Raw genomic sequence first — 18,104 nt, 5'->3', positions numbered from 1 at the left:
TATTAGTCACTATACTAAACATAGTAGTTCTCATGAAAAACTTCTTTGATCTGCACCAAATTTGATAGGTAACATACTTGTATATAGTTACCTCCTCCAAACATTTAAACTTCAGTTCATGAAGTGCTCGATGGATCTTCACAAAACTAAGTCAGAAGTAACTTAAAGGTCAAAAGTATAGGTCAGCTGATTGAATAAGGGCCTCATTGCCCTCTCGTTGGTTTTTGGTGTATAACTTTATGTGACTATAAGATCAATGTCAGATATAGGGATTTATACATGTAGATCATTTTTTGTCCAGTCTATAATGTTTTGTAGTGAGGATTTTGAAAGAGTATGTGGAGATGATTAGTTACCTTCAGAATGGAATTTCTTACATTCAACTGTTACCTTCAGGATGGAATTCCCTACATTCAGTTGTTACCTTCAGGATGGAATTCCCTACATTCAGTTTTTACCTTCAGGACGGAATTCCCTCCATTCAATTGTTACCTTCAGGATGGAATTCCCTACATTCAATTGTTACCTTCAGGATGGAATTCCCTACATTTAATTGTTACCTTCAGGACGGAATTCCCTACATTCAGTTGTTACCTTCAGGACAGAGTTGTTACCTTCAGGACAGAATTCCCTACATTCAAGTTAAAGGTCACAATGCAGGATGTAATGATTACACAGAACATGTAATTTCATCATTTCATCTTAACTTGAAACGTATGAAGTATTCACTATAAAAAAAATAAGTAGGCAAGCCATTGTATAAAGAGTATGCTTTGGGGTCACTGCAAGCAGTCAGTTAGTGGTCTGTGTTTGCAGATGGTCTTAATTGACAAGTTGAATTTTGCTAAACTGTAAAGTCTTTGATGAATCTTCTAGTCTTTAGAGCAAGGTGGTCTCTGTTGACAGGGTGTAGCTAGCATGTGTTTGATTTGGATGTTGTTTTTTGTTTTCAGGATATTTTGGAAAGTACCTGAATGAGTACAATGGTACTTACATTCCACCAGGTTGGAGAGAGTGGGTAGGGTTATGTAAGAACTCCCAGTACTACAACTATACACTAAACTTTAATGGACAGAAAGTGAAACATGATGACAACTATTATCAGGACTATTTCACTGACTTGATAGCCAATGACAGTATAACGTTCCTCAAGCAGAGCAAACAGTATTTTCCAACCAAGTAAGTTTTCATCTTTATTGTATTAGTCTGCAAATTGATTATCCGAATAAATGGAACAGGTCATAGATTCAACACAAAATCTATCCAAATAACAGGAAATCTTAAATTGGAATTACAAAGGGATTGATTGGTGCTTTAACTTTGTATTCAAATAAGCGGAATATTCAAATAACCAGTATTCAAATAAGCAGAATATTCCAATAACCAGTATTCAAATAAGCGGAATATTCCAATAACCAGTATTCAAATAAGCGGAATATTCCAGTAACCAGTATTCAAATAAGCAGAATATTCCAATAACCAGTATTCAAATAAGCAGAATATTCCAGTAACCAGTATTCAAATAAGCGGAATATTCCAATAACCAGTAATCAAATAAGCAGAATATTCCAATAACCAGTATTCAAATAAGCGGAATATTCCAGTAACCAGTATTCAAATAAGCAGAATATTCCAATAACCAGTATTCAAATAAGCCGAAAATTCCAGTAACCAGTATTCAAATAAGTGGGATTGACTTTTTATTTGTTGGGAAAAAATAAAGGAACTCATAAACAGTTACAAGGATAACAACTACTAATACCAGAACTATTTCCTTGACCTGATTACCAATGCTGATCTAAAGCAAAGTGAACTGTATTCCTACAAAGTAAGTTTTTCTTCCATTGGACACAAAATGTGTATACTGTATTATTGTTGCATTGTAGTTTGACTGTTTTTATACACCCAAAGGGACGTATTATGTTATACCCCCGGTGTCCATCTGTCCGTCCGTTAGCAATTTCATGTTTGCTCCGCATATCAGTTTGTTTCGTGTCCGCTCTGTAACAATGAACTGCTTGAAGGATTTTAAAGAAACTTGGCACAAATGTTCCCCACACTGAGACGACTTGCAAAGCGCATGTTTCGGATGACTCACTTCAAGGTCAAGGTCACACTTAGGGGTCAAAGTTCGTATATGACTTAGCTTTATGTATATTGCTCTGCATTGCAGTGCTCTTGTTTTTATTTGGCAGATCCCTTTTTTGTTCACTTACAATAAAACAATTTTGAATTACTTCCCTTTTATGTTACTATAAATAGCTTATTTTGAAACTTTATTGTTATTGGCTGTAGAGAAAAACTGAGACCACTTTTCTGTGGTACAACATGGATGGTACCTCCAATTTTTTGGTGTATTTTGACATACCTGTACCTGGTAAGTTTTTTTTAGTGGACTTAGAATTTTAAAAAAAAATTTCTTCCCTTTGTTGTTCCTATCCTTTGGGCTCCAACAGTCAAGTTCTATAAATTCGCTCCCATCCTCTGATGTAACCCTTCGGACGTATATTGTCCCTCTTGTTATTTTGTCTGAGGAAGCAGTTTTCTAATATAGGCGGTATTAATCAGTTCTAATGATAGCTCCAGTCTTCTATCAATTGTAGACAAATGCATCTTATTATGTCACTGGGGTAGACATATTGTTTTTGCCCTTTCTGTCTGTCCATCCGTCACACTTCAATTCCGATCAATAACTGGAGAACCATTTGACCTAGAAAGAACCTTCAAACTTCATAGGTGATAGAATAGGGTTTATGGAGTAGATTACCTCTATTGTTTTTAGGGTCACTCGATCAAAAGTCAAGGTCACAGGGGCCTGAACATGGAAAACCATTTCTGATCAATAACTTGAGAAGCACTTGACCCAGAAAGTTGAAACTTCATAGGATGATTAGACATGCAGAGTAGATGACCCCCATGTGACTTTGGTTTCACTTAGTCAAAGGTTAAGGTCACAGAGGCCAGAACATGGATAACCATTTCTGATCAATAACCTGTGAATCACTTGACCCAGAATGCTGAAACTTCACAGTTTTGAATTCCCATTTATTTTGTAAAAACTGAGATGAAGTGCTGAAGAATTGACCAACAACTTCCAGTAATAAATGACTTCATACCTGTCATAATGTATTAAATTTAACATCTTTGTGCAACATGATGCGTTTCTCTATTTTCATACCAGCAAGAAAACATTTGTCACAGACTCACATCTAGGAAACCATCTATACTGTATGATGAAAGTAAGAAACAGTTGACAACTTGTGAAGCTGCACTTTTAATGGAAAAAATCAATGCTTTTAATATATGCATTCTGACTTTTGTAAATAATTTATGAATCAGTATTAACTGGTGTGAACCTAATATTATTTTTGTGTATATATAAGTTACTGCATTTACATGAATTTACATGAACAGTTTAAAGCCACAAAAAGGGCTGTAGCTGTGAGGGGTATTCTGAGTTTTATATTCCCTGAATGGGTGAAAATTTTGGAAAATAGCCCCAATGGGTTGAGAGTAAAAACCTGTAAATAAGGTCCTTTTGGGTCTAGAGTGGAACCCTGCTACCTAGGACTCCATTGGGTCCAGAGTAGAGTTGTACCATCTATGGCCCCATTTGGTCCAGAGTGGAGTCTTGCAGCCTAGGGCCCCATTTAGCCCAGGGTAAAGCTCTGTCCTGAGTATGCAGCTCTACAGTATGTATATTTATTATATACCTATATAAATTCTGTAAAAAAAAGGGCTTGTATTTCACAATTTAATATGAACAGGCCGAAAAAAAAATCCATATTGTACCTTTTAAATTCCGTATTGTATCTTCTGTATTGAATGGCGCCAGACTACCTTCATTAATATGCATGACCTGACACAATTCTATAAATAGCACACATAAAAACTTCACTTAGTTCCTTTTCAATATCGATAAACATTGAAGATTTCGTTCAATAACAAAACAACAAACAAAAATGTTGAAGTAATTATAAAAGGATCATTATAACAGTAGCTTGAGCTGGGATTTTGTAGTCGGCTCTGGTGGATTTTGCATGCGTGCCTCGTGAGATCCAATCTGGCAAAAATCCACTCGAGCCGAATACAGCATCCCAGATCGAGCTACTGTTATAATAGCCCTATTATATATGTAGACTTTTCAGGACAGTATGATATCACTGTATCAATTATTTTCAGACCAGTTATGATGATGCTGAGTGTACCTGCCCCACATGGTCCTGAAGATGCAGCCCCACAGTATCAACACATGTTTGAAAATAATACATTACACAGGTAAATTTTGTTTCGTTTTATTTTGGTTTTACATCCTTTTTCAACAGTATTTCGTTTATATGCAATGACTTTCTGTTAACCTAACCATTGTAACCAGTGTCCCAGGATTCATTACCAGTACAGACTTTTCTTTTGCAAGTAACTGAAAACTTCCCCCATGAATCAGAGACAGAGCATGCAGGAATTCAAACACAAAATCTTTTGTGGTTTTGATGTTGAATTAACTACAATGACACCAGCTGTCTGACATGCAAACAAAGTAATGATCAAGTATTTGTGAAATTTTGCACCCAATTCACATGCCCTGTGCAAGATAATTCATGCTGAGTGTTTTACAAGAGATATCACAGGAGACAACACGCTCGACTATTTTGATGCTCGATTGTGAAAAAGATCATTTCGGAGGAATCTGGAGCTTTCACTTTAGTGTTTTTATTGGCTTCAATGTTCACGTTGATATTAAATAACAGTATGAGTTTGAGTCACATGTATTTACTGATGACAGAGTGACAGAGTATCTAAACATTAAATAAGTATAAATGGGATATAATTCATGTAATATTTCTGCAAGAGAAATGCACCATGTGTCATATCATGTATCTAATAATACAGAAAAACAGTTTAAGTCTAAATCCATTTAGCAATAACTGAGGTAGAGCAAAAGTGCATAACCTAAAATGCTGTGTAGAAATGGGACATTATTCATAAAAGATTGGTGGCAGAGTTATGGACCCTGTGTCATATGATGTAGGTGATGATATGGAACAACAGTTTTAAGTTAAGATCAAACCCATTTATTAGCCCACCATCATCAGATGGTGGGCTATTCAAATCACTCTGCGTCCGTGGTCCGTTGTCCTTCCATCTGTCCGTCCGTCCTTCCGTTAACAATTTCTCGTTATTGCATCTCCTCAGAAACTACCAGGGAGATTTTGATCAAACTTTGTCTGAATGATGTATTGGTACCCTAGTTTTGTCCCTCTGAAAATCAGACTGGTTCAACAATTTTTAGTGAGTTATGGCCCTTTGTTTATTTCTATAATTTACATAGATTTATATAGGGAAAAACTTTGAAAATCTTCTTGTCCAAAACCACAGAGCCTAGGGCTTTGATATTTGGTATGAAGCATCATCTAGTGGTCCTCTACCAAGTTTGTTCAAATTATTCTCCTAGGGTCAAATATGGCCCCGCACTGGGGTCACACGGTTCATATAGACTTATATAGGGAAAAGCTTTTAAAATCTTCTTGTCAATAACCTACAACATTCAAATTTGGACCACATGTATGGTTTTGAGTGGCAAGATGAACCTTGACAGGAGTTGACCTTGATTTTGACCTAGTGACCTACTTTCACATTTCTATGACTACAGCCTTCAAATTTGGACCACATGCATAGTTTTGTGCACTGAAAAAAACTTTGACCTTGACATTGACCTAGTGACCTACTTTCACATTTTTGAAGATACAGGCTTCAAATTTGGACCACATGCATAGTTTCATGTTCCGAAATGATATTTGACCTTGATTTTGACTAAGTGACCTACTTTCACATTTCTCAAGCTACAGCCTTCAAATTTGGACCACATGCATAGTTTTGTGTACCGAAACAAACTTTGACCTTTACATTGACGTGGTGACCTACTTTCACATTTTTGAAGGTACGGGCTTCAAATTTGGACCACATGCATAGTTCTGTGTTCCGAAATAAAATTTGACCTTGATTTTGACCTAGTGACCTACTTTCACATTTCTCGGGCTACAGCCTTCAAATTTGGACCACTTGCATAGTTTTGTGTACCGAAATGAACTTTGACCTTGAGCTAGTCAATAAGTCTTGAAATTTGGAACACTCAAAAAAAGGCACATTGGTGGGCGCCAAGATCACTCTGTGATCTCTTGTTAACAACTGAAATTCTAAGAAAAAAGGGGACATAATTCCTGAAATATTTTATAGACCTTTTGTCATATGATATGGATGATGATGTGGAAGATATATTTCAAGTTTGAATGAAATCCATTCAATTAAAAAAAGATAAAGTGAAAGTGATCCAGATCAGCCTGAAAGTCACAGTAAATAGGAAGCATAATTCATGGAGCTGCATTTTCAAAACGCAAAATCATGCCTCGGGGTGTATGACCAAAGATGCTGTTTTTTGAGTTTGTAAGTTTAAAGGTGAAGATCATATACAGATCAAGGTCAACTGTATATAGGTCAGTTTGTAGGATAACATATTGGCATTAAGTTATCTGAATACACATTTCTTATTTCTGTCATATAGCCTAGTCACTACTTCTTTAAAATCGAACTACTTGGAGTCCACTAACAGTTTGCAGGTCTGATTATCCTTTTTACTTTTTGTTGTTAAACAGGACACCAAGTTGGAACTATATGAACAACTCTGATAAACAGTGGCTGTTGCAACGTATGAAACCATTGGTACCAATAGCTGAAAAATTCACAGATATGTTACAAAGAAAACGGTTACAGACACTACAGTCTGTGGACAGCTTAGTAGAGAAGGTATGGTATAGCTTTGGCTTTCACAGACATTGTAATGAGAAAATAGCTACAGACACTACAGTCTGTGAACAACTTAGTAGAGAAGGTATGGTATAGCTTTGGCTTTCACAGACATTGTAATGAGAAAATAGCTACAGACACTACAGTCTGTGAACAACTTAGTAGAGAAGGGGTAAGGTATAACTGGCTTTCACAGACATTTTAATGAGAAAATAGCTACAGACACTACAGTCTGTGAACAGCTTAGTAGAGAAGGTATGGTATAGCTTTGGCTTTCACAGACATTGTAATGAGAAAATAGCTACAGACACTACAGTCTGTGGACAGCTTAGTAGAGAAGGTATGGTATAGCTTTGGCTTTCACAGACATTGTAATGAGAAAATAGCTACAGATACTACAGTCTGTGAACAACTTAGTAGAAAAGGTAAGGTATAACTGGCTTTCACAGACATTTTAATGAGAAAATAGCTACAGACACTACAGTCTGAACAGCTGTGTAGACATGGTATGGTATAACTGAGACTTGAAAATGGCTACAAACACTACTGTCTGTGGATAACAGACATCACTTTCTGCGGATAACAGACATCACTGTCTGCAGATAACAGGCATCAGTGTCTGCGGATAACAGACATCACTGTTTGTGGACAACAGACATCACTGTCTGCAGATAACAGACATCACTGCCTGTGGACAACAGACATCACTGTCTGCGGATAACATACATCACTGTCTGCAGACAACAGACAACAGACATCACTGTCTGTGGACAACAGACATCACCGTCTGCGGACAATAGATACTACTGTCTGTGGATAATAGACATCACCGTCTGCGGATAACAGACATCATTGTCTGTGAACAACAGATACTACTGTCTGTGGATAACAGACTCTACTCAGTACTGTCTGTGGATAAACTCTAATAGAGAAGGTAATATATCGCGGTTGCTTTTCAAAGATGCACTAAGGAAGAAATGGCTCCAGACTGTGCAGTTGGTGGACAGTCTAATAGTGAAGGTAGTTATAACTGTGGCTTTCAGAGACATATTACAGCACAGACGACTGCAACTATTCAAGAATGTGGATATCTTAGTAGACAGGGTATGTTTAGCTGTATGATGATTGAGAACCTAGTTGCATTGTGAACAATTTTGTAATGAATTGTACATTATAAACATGGAACATTTGCCAAATTTTCATGCCATATTTATAAACATGGCTGTCGTTCCAGCAGTTCTTGGCTTGCATAGAGTGATATAAGAACTCTTAAAAATCTTCCACTGCGATCATTCATGCTAGGCTTAGAGATAAGTCATTTTACATGAAACATTGACTAGTGGTCCCCCACCAAATTTGATTATAAAGTTATTAGTCCCCTACTGGTTGAAAATCAGTTTCGGGGACTATAGGAATGCACTTTTCCGTCATTCCGTCCGTCCGTCCGTCTGTCTGTCTGTCCGTCCGTCCGTCTGTCCGCAGTTTCGTGTCCGGTCCATAACTCTGTCATCCATGAAGGGATTTTAATATTACTTGGCACAAATGTTCCCCATGATGAGACGACGTGTCATGCACAAAACCCGGACCCCTAGCTCAAAGGTGAAGGTCACAATTGGAAGTCAAAGGTTAACAGGGTTTTTTTCCTGTCCGGTCCATAACTCTCCCATCCATGAAGAGATTTTAATATTACTTGGCACAAATGTTCCCCATGATGAGATGATGTGTCATGCGCAAATCCCAGACCCCTAGCTCAAAGGTCAAGGTCACAATTGGAGGTCAAAGGTCAACAGGGCTTTTTTCCTGTCCGGTGCATAACTCTCCCATCCATGAAGAGATTTTAATATTACTTGGCACAAATGTTCCCCATGAGGAGACGACGTGTTGTGTGCAAAACCTGGACCCCTAGCTTAAAGGTCAAGGTCACAATTGGAGGTCAAAGGTCAACAAGGCTTTTTTCCTGTCCGGTCCATAACTCTCCCATCTATGAAGGGATTTTAATATTACTTGGCACAAATGTACCTCATAATAAGACGATGTGTCATGCACAACTTTAAGACCCCAAGCTCAAAGGTCAAGGTCACACTTAGCAGTCAAATGTTAACATAGCATGAACAGGGTCTGTTTCATGTCCGGTCCATAACTCTGACATTCATTAAGGGATTTTAATATCACTTAGCACAAGTGTTCCCCATGATGAGACGACGTGTCATGCGCAAATCCTGGACCCCTAGCTCAAAGTCAAGGTCACAATTGAAGGGTCAAAGGTCAACAGAGTTTTTTTCCTGTCCCATCCATAACTCTGCCATCTATGAAGGGATTTTAATATTAATTGGCACAAATGTTCCCCATGATGAGACAACATGTTATGCGCAAAGCCCAGACCCTTAGCTCAAAGGTCAAGGTCACAATTGGAGGTCAAAGGTCAATAAGGTGTTTTCCCTGTCCGATCCAGAACTCTGTCATCCATCAAGGGATTACAATATTACTTGGCATAAATTTTTCCCATTGTGAAACGACATGTCTTGCACAACACCCAGTACCCTAGCTTAAAGGTCAAGGTCACACTTTGAGATCAAAGGTCAAGAGAATTTTTTTCCTGTCCGGTCTATAACTTTGTCATGCAAAGCAGGATTTAGATATCAGTTGGAACAAATATTCCCCTGGATGAGACAACATGTCATGCGCAAGAACCAGGTCCCTAGGTCTAAGGTCAAGGTCATATTTAGAGGTCAAAGGTCAAATTCAAGAATGACTTTGTAAGGAACATTTCTTCTTCATGTATGGAGGGATTTTGATGTAACTTGGACCAAATGTTCACCACCATGAGGCACCTTTGTTGTTACTTTAAATAGATTTTATTGTAACTTTTTTATTACTGGCGGTAGAGAAAAATCGAGACCACTTTTCTGTGGTACAGCATGCATGTTACATCCAATTTTTAGGTGTATTTTGACCTATCTCTACCTGGTAAAGAGTTTCTTGTGGACTTACATTATATAGATTTTTTTTTTTTTTTTTTTTTTTTTTAAAGATTAATTTCCCTTTGTTGTTACTATAAATAACTTACATGATAACATTTTTATAATCAGCCAAAAAAATTCAATATGAAAACAACTGTGGGTTTTTATATATGCACATTTTAATCCAAGTGTGTTTTTATAACATATTGTTATAGTACAATATTGTTTATACATCATTGACAGATATCAGTTCATTATGTTATACTGCAGTAGAGAAAATTAGGTGCCTTCCAGTAGGGGACTTTGTATTGCATGGCAATACTTCATTCACTTGTTTGTATACCTTTTATACACAAATTTTCATTGAAAATGATCTTCCCAAGGAAATTTTAAATGAAATGTTTAAAAGCTTAGAGAATGCTTTATGGATTGCAACATTAATGAAAGAAATAGATTAATTGTATTGAAAATAGCTACAGCCTAAGGCTACAACATGCAGATTATAAAGGTTTGCATCTTACACTCGCTTTGATACATAAATTCTGTCTGTGAATGATCTTCCCACATTAATTTTCTACAAATTTAAAAACACCTCAGGTAATGAACATCAAAAGATCTTAGAGATAGGATAAGAATATTTTGCAACATTTTGACACCAGACTAAATAAGTTTTTTTTAGATCAAAAGCATGTTCTGTTTAAGATGTGCATGGTGATGGAAGATAATGAGATAAGCATTTTTTCCATCATTTAACAGGTGCACTATGAATTACGCCTTCTTGGTGAACTAGATAATACCTACATTATCTACACGTCGGACCATGGGTATCATTTAGGACAATACGGCATTGTTAAAGGGAAGGCATTGCCGTACGACTTCGACACGAGAGTTCCGTTATTCATTAGAGGCCCAGGAATACTGAGAGATACAAAGTACGTGCTGTAAAATCAGATATTATTGTGAGAGATTTATTTTACATTTCTCACTTACTGACTATATAATATGAAAATAAATACCCCTGAAAGGGCTGCTATTAAGATAAATATGTATGTACGTCTTTCACTTGGAATTTTGTACCTTACTGTGCAATTCAAAGATTATGGTCTGCACTGTTCGCTATTCAGTCAGTAAATTTTCAGTGAACACCCATTCGGATAATAAATGATACTGCCCAAATTGAATGATAGTTGAGTCCATTTTAGAAATTAAACAGGGTAAAGGTTAAATGTTTTATTACCTGTAGGATTACAATAAATTTAAAAAAAATATTTGTGTTCCTTTGCAATACTATGAAGTCAGTGTTTTCTTATTTATCATGTATGAATCTGTATTGTAACTTGTCCTTTAATACTAAAAACATCTTGTACTATATATAGAATACCGAACATGGTTGGGAACGTAGATCTAGCACCTACAATACTGGATATGGCTGGTATTGCAATCCCGGAGCATATGGATGGTAGATCTCTCATGAAACTCATCAAAATGCACAAGATTACGCTAAAGTAAGTCGGTTATTTTTCTTCTTTGTATTGTATACAGGTCTGTTCCCAAAATAATTTTCCCCCAAAATACAGTCAAACTTTGTTTGCTCGAACTGGATGGAGCAAGCAAACTTGTTCTAGTGTTATCGGTAGTTTCGAGCCAACCAAAAATATATATTATACAGATATTTTTCTGGGACCTGACGAGTTCAAGCAAAGGGTGGTGTACGAATTATACAAGTTGGAGCAAACGACGTTTGACTGTACTGCAAAATAGCCATATGATCGGTATACAAAGGCATATAATGATACTCTGTAAGAATCAGCCTGATTCATGTTTTGAAACCAATGCAAACTTAAGAATGGGATCTTTCTTTCTCTCATGTGTGTGGTCATTCGACACATCAAAGATAATTTTTAAAAAATGTAGTTATATACGAATGTAGAATGTATCAAAATAACAACAGCATTGTTCAACTGATTGTACGTGTGTTTCAAATTGAAATTGACAATGCTCTGCAATTAGTTTGACCATAGTAAGATGGTTTAGATGGTATGTTATTTTTGGAACATAGCTGTATGGTATTACTGCTGGTTATGAGTGATAATTCTGAGGATGGTTCTGTGCAATATTTGATAGATTTCTCATACTGAGGGGGCCTCTGCGGCCAAGTGGTTAAGGTTGCTGACATCAAATCACTTGCCCCTCATCAATATGGGTTTGAGCCTCACTTGGGACGTTGAATTCTTCATGTGAGGAAGCCATCCAAATGGCTTACGGACGGTCGGTGGTTCTACTCAGGTGTCCACCCGTGATATAATAGTGCACAAAGGGGCACCTGAGATCTTCCTCAACCATCAAAGCTGGAAAGTCGCCATATGACCTATAATTGTGTTAGCGTGACGTTAAACCCAACAAAATAAATAAATAATTTCTCATACTGAGATTTATTTTGAATTTGTTACAGGCTTCCTGTATATTGGAAAAAAATAATATGGCATATTTTACTTTATTTTTCTTACCCGACTTACTTTCAGTAGAATATGATCGGCATGGAAATTGAATAAATTCTACCACTTCTTAAATTTTCTTTTATGTTTTTCTATTGACTATGTAAGAAGATATATATGAATTGATGTTCTGACACTAACTTTTGCAATTCTGTTAGCTGACAGATTTTATAGGAAAATTCTGTGTCTTGAATTTTCATGTCGATTGTAGTTTGGAAGGTGACTTTGTAGAAACAAGAAGACCATGGAGAGACTCATTCCTGATTGAAAGAGGGTAAATATACATGTACATTGTATACGGTACCTATGTAAAAACAAGAATAACAAGAAGAATGCATACACAATTCTAATGTTTAATTACCTCAAGGCTTATATAATGTTGATCCTTTTTGATAGATCTATTAAACAAAAACTTGTATTGCCTAACATGTAAACCATATCTTTTAGTACTTGGCTAGAAGGGGCAGAAAAACGTTTATTGAAGTATGAGAAAATCTGTTCTACTATAATCAAAACTTCTTGTCAAAAGTGTTTTGGTCTTTGGGAAAGTTGTAAAGTACTGGAGTGAAACTGAGTACAGAAAAATAGAATCCAGGGAACTTTGCAAACTGAGGGGTGAAGGCCAAAAAAGTCTAAATGATTCTTTATCTATATGCACTTGGACCTCTTTTGCATTCACTCCTCAAAACAGACTGTCATTTGTTGACAGGTGGTATTAAGTCAAAGGAAACTTAAAGACAAGTATGAATAGTTTAATATCCACTTCCCATCTCAAGTATTTTGACTTGTGAATGAAGAAGGTCTGCAAATAAAGGTCAGCAGTAAATGAAAGCCACATGTATATTAAGGCCACCTGTAAGTAAAGACCACTGTCAATAAAAGCCACTTGTAAGTTTATATCTTAAGCTACGTTTAAGTTAAGGTTACCTGCATATAAAATCCACCTGGAAGCTACAGTCACCTGCATATAAAATCCCCCTGCTAGTAAAGGTCACTTGCAAACAAAGTAACTTGTAAGTAGAGATCACATGAAAATTAAGGCCACTTGCGAGTAAAAGCCTCCCACAAATTTCATTGCCTGAAATTTAAGGTTACCATTCAGTAATGGCCTCTTGCAAGTTAAAATCACCTGCAAATAAAGATCAGCTGCAAGTAACAACCAACCACCTGAAAGTATAGATTACTTGAAAATAGAAGCCTATTTACTTGATAAAGCTGGGTCTTCATGTAGCGATATGACTGTAAATCAACATTTTACTCTTTTTTTTTTTTTTTTTTTTTTTTTTACAGAAAAGTGACAAAGAAGCTGACGAAGGTGTATGAACGAGAGCAAGATCGGAAGATCCTGGAGGACCATGAGGATGAGCTACTGCCATATGCCAACTCCAAATTAAGACGCACACTAAAAATATGTAAAGATCCAAACAACTTACCTCCATGTAAAATGGATCAGGTATTGTATGATTATTAAAGTGTTTTTTCATGCTTTTTATTATACCCCAGCATCTACCGATGCGGGAGGCATATAGTGATTGTCCTGTCCGTCCATTTGTCCGTCCGTACGAGGTTAACCAAATGGGACCGTTTCGTCTAGCATCAATACCCCTTACTAGAATGACTTGATACTAATGCAGATGTAACCTGTGACCATTCCTCATCTTCAGACATCACCTGACCTCAGTTTGACCTTGACCTCATTTTGGACTTAGGTTGTTTTATATGGGCCATCTCTTGGTTAACCAAATGGGACCGTTTCGTCTAGCATCAATACCCCTTACAAGAATGAATTGATACTAATACAGATGTAAACTGTGACCATTCCTCATCTTCAAACATCACCTGACCTCAGTTTGACCTTGACCTTGACCTCGTTTTGGACTTAGGTGCTGGACTTGGGTGCAAAATCTATCGACAAGGATGCCACTGGGGGCATCAAGCGTTTATTGAACGCAGCTCCTTGTCTTACCTACCTGTTGGCAGCATTTTGTCTTCTGCTGAAATTCTTTGTTCTTAACAACCTTTCATCTGCCTTTTTATGCTCCCTGAAGGGGAACTTCCTCTGTCTGTCTGTCTCACAATTATTGTGTGGGGTATTTCTCAGCAACTATCGGTTGGAATTTAGCGAAATTTCATAGGAAGCTTTACTGTCAAGAGATGTGCATACTGAGTTGCATTATTTTGTACTGAGTTATTGCCCTTTGATTATTCAACATTAGTATAGTATACTAGCGCAATTCTTGTGTGGGGTATTTCTCAGCAACAACTGGTTGGAATTCAGTGAAAATTCTTAGGATGCTTCACTCTCAAGATCTGGTTTGCATATTATCTTCATGTTCTGGTGGGATGATTTTTAACTCACCTGTCACATAGTGCCAAGGTGAGCTTTTGTGATCACCCTTCGTCCGTCTTCTGTGTGTCCGTCCGTCTGGGTCAAAGATTCAAACTCTAGTGGTTAAGTGTTGTGTAAGGATTAAGGTTTGGTGGTTATGAATTTAATTTTCCTTCATTCTGTATATGAAAAATGTTGGTTACCATTTAGTAAAAAAACCACTTATGCTGGCTGGGAAATACCACTTAAGAATAGAAATGTGCGGACGTGCGTCCGTCAACAATTTCTTGTCTGCACGATAGAGGTTTCATTTATGATTTTATTTTAACCAAACTTGCACTTAACTTGTATCACCATGAGATCTCGGCTCTTTTCTTGAACTGGTCAGATCCCATCATGGGTTCCAGAGTTACGGCCCCTGAAAGGGCCAAAATAAGCTATTTTGATCTTGTCTGCACAATAGCAGCTTTATTTACAATTTGATTTTTACCAAACTTGCACAAAACTTGTATCACCACAAGATCTTGGTTCGTTTTTTGAACTGGCCAGATTCCATCATGGGTTCCAGAGTTATGGCCACGTAAAGGTCCAAAATTTGCTATTTTGGCTTTTGCAGCCATATAGAGACTTCATTTATGGTTTGAATTGATACAAACTTCCAAAATATCTTCAACAACAATAAATGTTGGATTCCATGATGAATCTTTCAGATCCAATCATAGGTTTCAGAGTTATTTTATATCTGATTACCTCCCCTGATTGTAATCAAAACGGATTTATATCAGTAAGTACTTATAGGACTTACTTGAAATTTCATTATTGTCATTAGTTGGACTGAGACAATCAAGGTAGATAACTATGGACTGATTTTATGTCAAATTACCTCCCTTTATTTCAAATTAAAATGGGTATATCTCCGTAACTAATGAAGATACGGATCTGAAATTTCATTATTGTCAACAGATGGACTTGGACATTCAGTGAAGGTACATATTGACTGAATTTGTGACAAATTACTGCCCTTTATTTTTTATCTAAATGAATACACCTTAGCAGCTTCTAATGAGATTGGTTTGAAACATTATTTATGTCTTCCATGGTAAGAAATAGTCATATTAGATAACTTTTGATTGAACATTTATCAATATGAATACTTTACTAATATATTGTTGTATAGGCTTGTACTCTGTATCTTCTACATGCATATACCAATGCATGATTACCTCCCCTGATTTTAATAAAAATGGATTTATCTCGATAAATATTTATAGAACTCATTTGAAATTTCCTTATTGTCTTTAGTTGGACTGAGGCAATCAGGGTAGATAGCTATGGAATGATTTTATGTCAAATTACCTCCCTTTGTTTCAAATTAAAATTGGTGTATCTCAGTAACCAATAAAGATACTGATTTGAAATGTCATTTGTGCCATCAGATGGACTCGGACAATAAGGGTAGATAATTTTGACTGAACTTATGACAAATTTACCTCCCTTTATTTTATTTAAACGAATATCTCACAGCAGCATCAAATGAGACTGGTTTTAAATGTTATTCAAGTCCTTCAGGGTAAGGAATAGTCATGTTAGTACTAAAATGCAGCATTTGAGCCTAGGACCCTCAAACTTGGTATGGAAATTGGCCCTGACTAAGTCAAAAGGGACTGTTACAAGAAAATGTTTATCCTGATGATATTTAATGTGTATGCCTATGTGCTTTATGTCAAAACATGATCATATCATTTTAAGCAATGGTACTCAGGTGAGCAATACAGGGCCATCATGGCCTTCTTGTTTCAATGAGATATTGCCGTTTGATTATTCAACATCAGTATACTCAATGTGCCCAATCAGTAAATTCTGCTTTTATTCTTTTAATATGCAATAATAATATTTCTGGGAGCATCCAGAAAGACAGCCTGGATCCAGTAGTTTCACTTTCTGTTTATGCTTTCTAGTCGTATTGAAATATAGACCAATTTTGGCTTTTTTTACAAACAGTTTTAGTATGAATTGATGCTATTTCATTTTAAATTTAAAGTAACTGTATTAGCAAGAGTTTTTTTATGCCCCCCGAAGGGAGGCATATAGTTTTTGAACCGTCTGTCTGTCTGTCGGTCTGTCAGTCTGTTGGTCTGTCTGCAATTTTCGTGTCCGATCCATATCTTTGTCATCGATGGATGGATTTTCAAATAACTTGGCATGAATGTGTACCACAGTAAGACGACGTGTCACACACAAGACTCCGGTCCCTAGCTCAAAGGTCCAGGTCACACTTAGACGTTAAAGATCATTTTTCATGATAGTGCATTGATGGGCATGTCCGGTCCATGTCTTTGTCATTCATGCATGGATTTTAAAATAACTATGCATGAATGTGTGACACAGTAAGACGATGTGTCGCAAGCAAGACCCAGCTCCGTAGGTCAAAGGTCCTAAACTCTAACATCGGCCATAACTATTCATTCAAAGTGCCATCGGGGGCATGTGTCATCCTACGGAGACAGCTCTTGTTTTTTTTAGGAATTCAAGTATTGACTTGAATGTTTTTTTTTTCAATAATTTGATACAAAGAATTTAAGTAAGTAAGTAAGTAATATCTTTATTTAACGAGGCATACACATTCAGTTTCCCAATCTTCAATGCGGGCCTCAAAAAAGTGTGCCTCCCTGGCGTAGTAACAAAGGGAATTGATTTAGAATTAATTGCTACCCACCTCAGCTGAACCTTACTGGTTCAGCTGGCTTGTTCTCTCCAGGTGCCCACTTGTCTCTGAAGTAATGTCAAGAGGGGCATGTCAGGTTTTCCTCCACCATTTAATCTGGAAAGTCTCCATATGATCTGAATTGTTTTGGTGTAACCTAAAGTCCACAACAAAAGCAACAAAGAACTCTTTTATTTCAGAAATGGGTTTGTTTCAGAGACACACGTAACAGAAAGCGTATTAAGAAATGCAGAAATTACAACAGAACAGTAGCTGTAAGTGAGGTAGAATACCAGAAAGATTCTCCAGAAGTACCAGCAAGGTCCTACAATCTACCACCAGCAAGTAATAAAAATAACCCAAAGTGTGATTGTACCAAAAAGTGGCAGTATGGTAAACACATGACCCCAGCAGAGGAAGCTATGCAGAGGAACTTCTTGAGAAATCACATTAATGACAAAGGTTGTAATTTATTGCATTATATATGAAAGCAAAGAGCTATAAAAATAAATAGATCGGCAACTTGAAAGGCATATAGAGCAAATCTCGCCAACATCACGTGGCAACTGAATGAGATCTCGTTGTAGTAAGCATCAAGTTGGCAAATGCTTTGAAATAAGATAACTTTCTTTCAGATCATTTGTTCATAATGATAATGATGCTTTTTATGCCCCCGAAGGGAGGCATATTAGTTTTCAACTGTCCGTCCGTTCGTTAGTTCATCACAACGTTAACTTTTTGCATGAAGGCACTTTACTCGCGAACCACTGCACCCAGGACCTTCAGACTTCACATGCTGATAGTACTTATTGAGT

The 18,104-nt window shown here is 36.8% G+C and overlaps 1 protein-coding gene across 4 annotated transcripts in view; it reads left to right on the top strand.

Moving 5' to 3' along the window:
* Nucleotides 1–18,104, top strand: part of LOC123541303 (extracellular sulfatase Sulf-1-like) — a 78,445-nt gene that overhangs the window by 44,317 nt on the left and 16,024 nt on the right. For all 4 annotated transcript variants that reach the window (XM_053527375.1, XM_053527378.1, XM_053527376.1 and 1 more), the window contains 8 exons: nt 954–1,179; nt 4,183–4,278; nt 6,651–6,801; nt 10,518–10,693; nt 11,138–11,266; nt 12,468–12,530; nt 13,547–13,709; nt 17,490–17,751. In XM_053527375.1, the coding sequence (XP_053383350.1) occupies nt 954–1,179; nt 4,183–4,278; nt 6,651–6,801; nt 10,518–10,693; nt 11,138–11,266; nt 12,468–12,530; nt 13,547–13,709; nt 17,490–17,751 (1,266 nt within the window). The remainder of the gene's footprint in view (nt 1–953; nt 1,180–4,182; nt 4,279–6,650; nt 6,802–10,517; nt 10,694–11,137; nt 11,267–12,467; nt 12,531–13,546; nt 13,710–17,489; nt 17,752–18,104) is intronic.

This window comes from Mercenaria mercenaria, chromosome 16 (assembly GCF_021730395.1).
Source record: "Mercenaria mercenaria strain notata chromosome 16, MADL_Memer_1, whole genome shotgun sequence".
Classification (NCBI taxonomy): domain Eukaryota; kingdom Metazoa; phylum Mollusca; class Bivalvia; order Venerida; family Veneridae; genus Mercenaria; species Mercenaria mercenaria.
The sequence above is the reverse complement of the archived record's forward strand: the minus strand, read 5'-3'. Positions and strand labels throughout refer to the sequence as shown.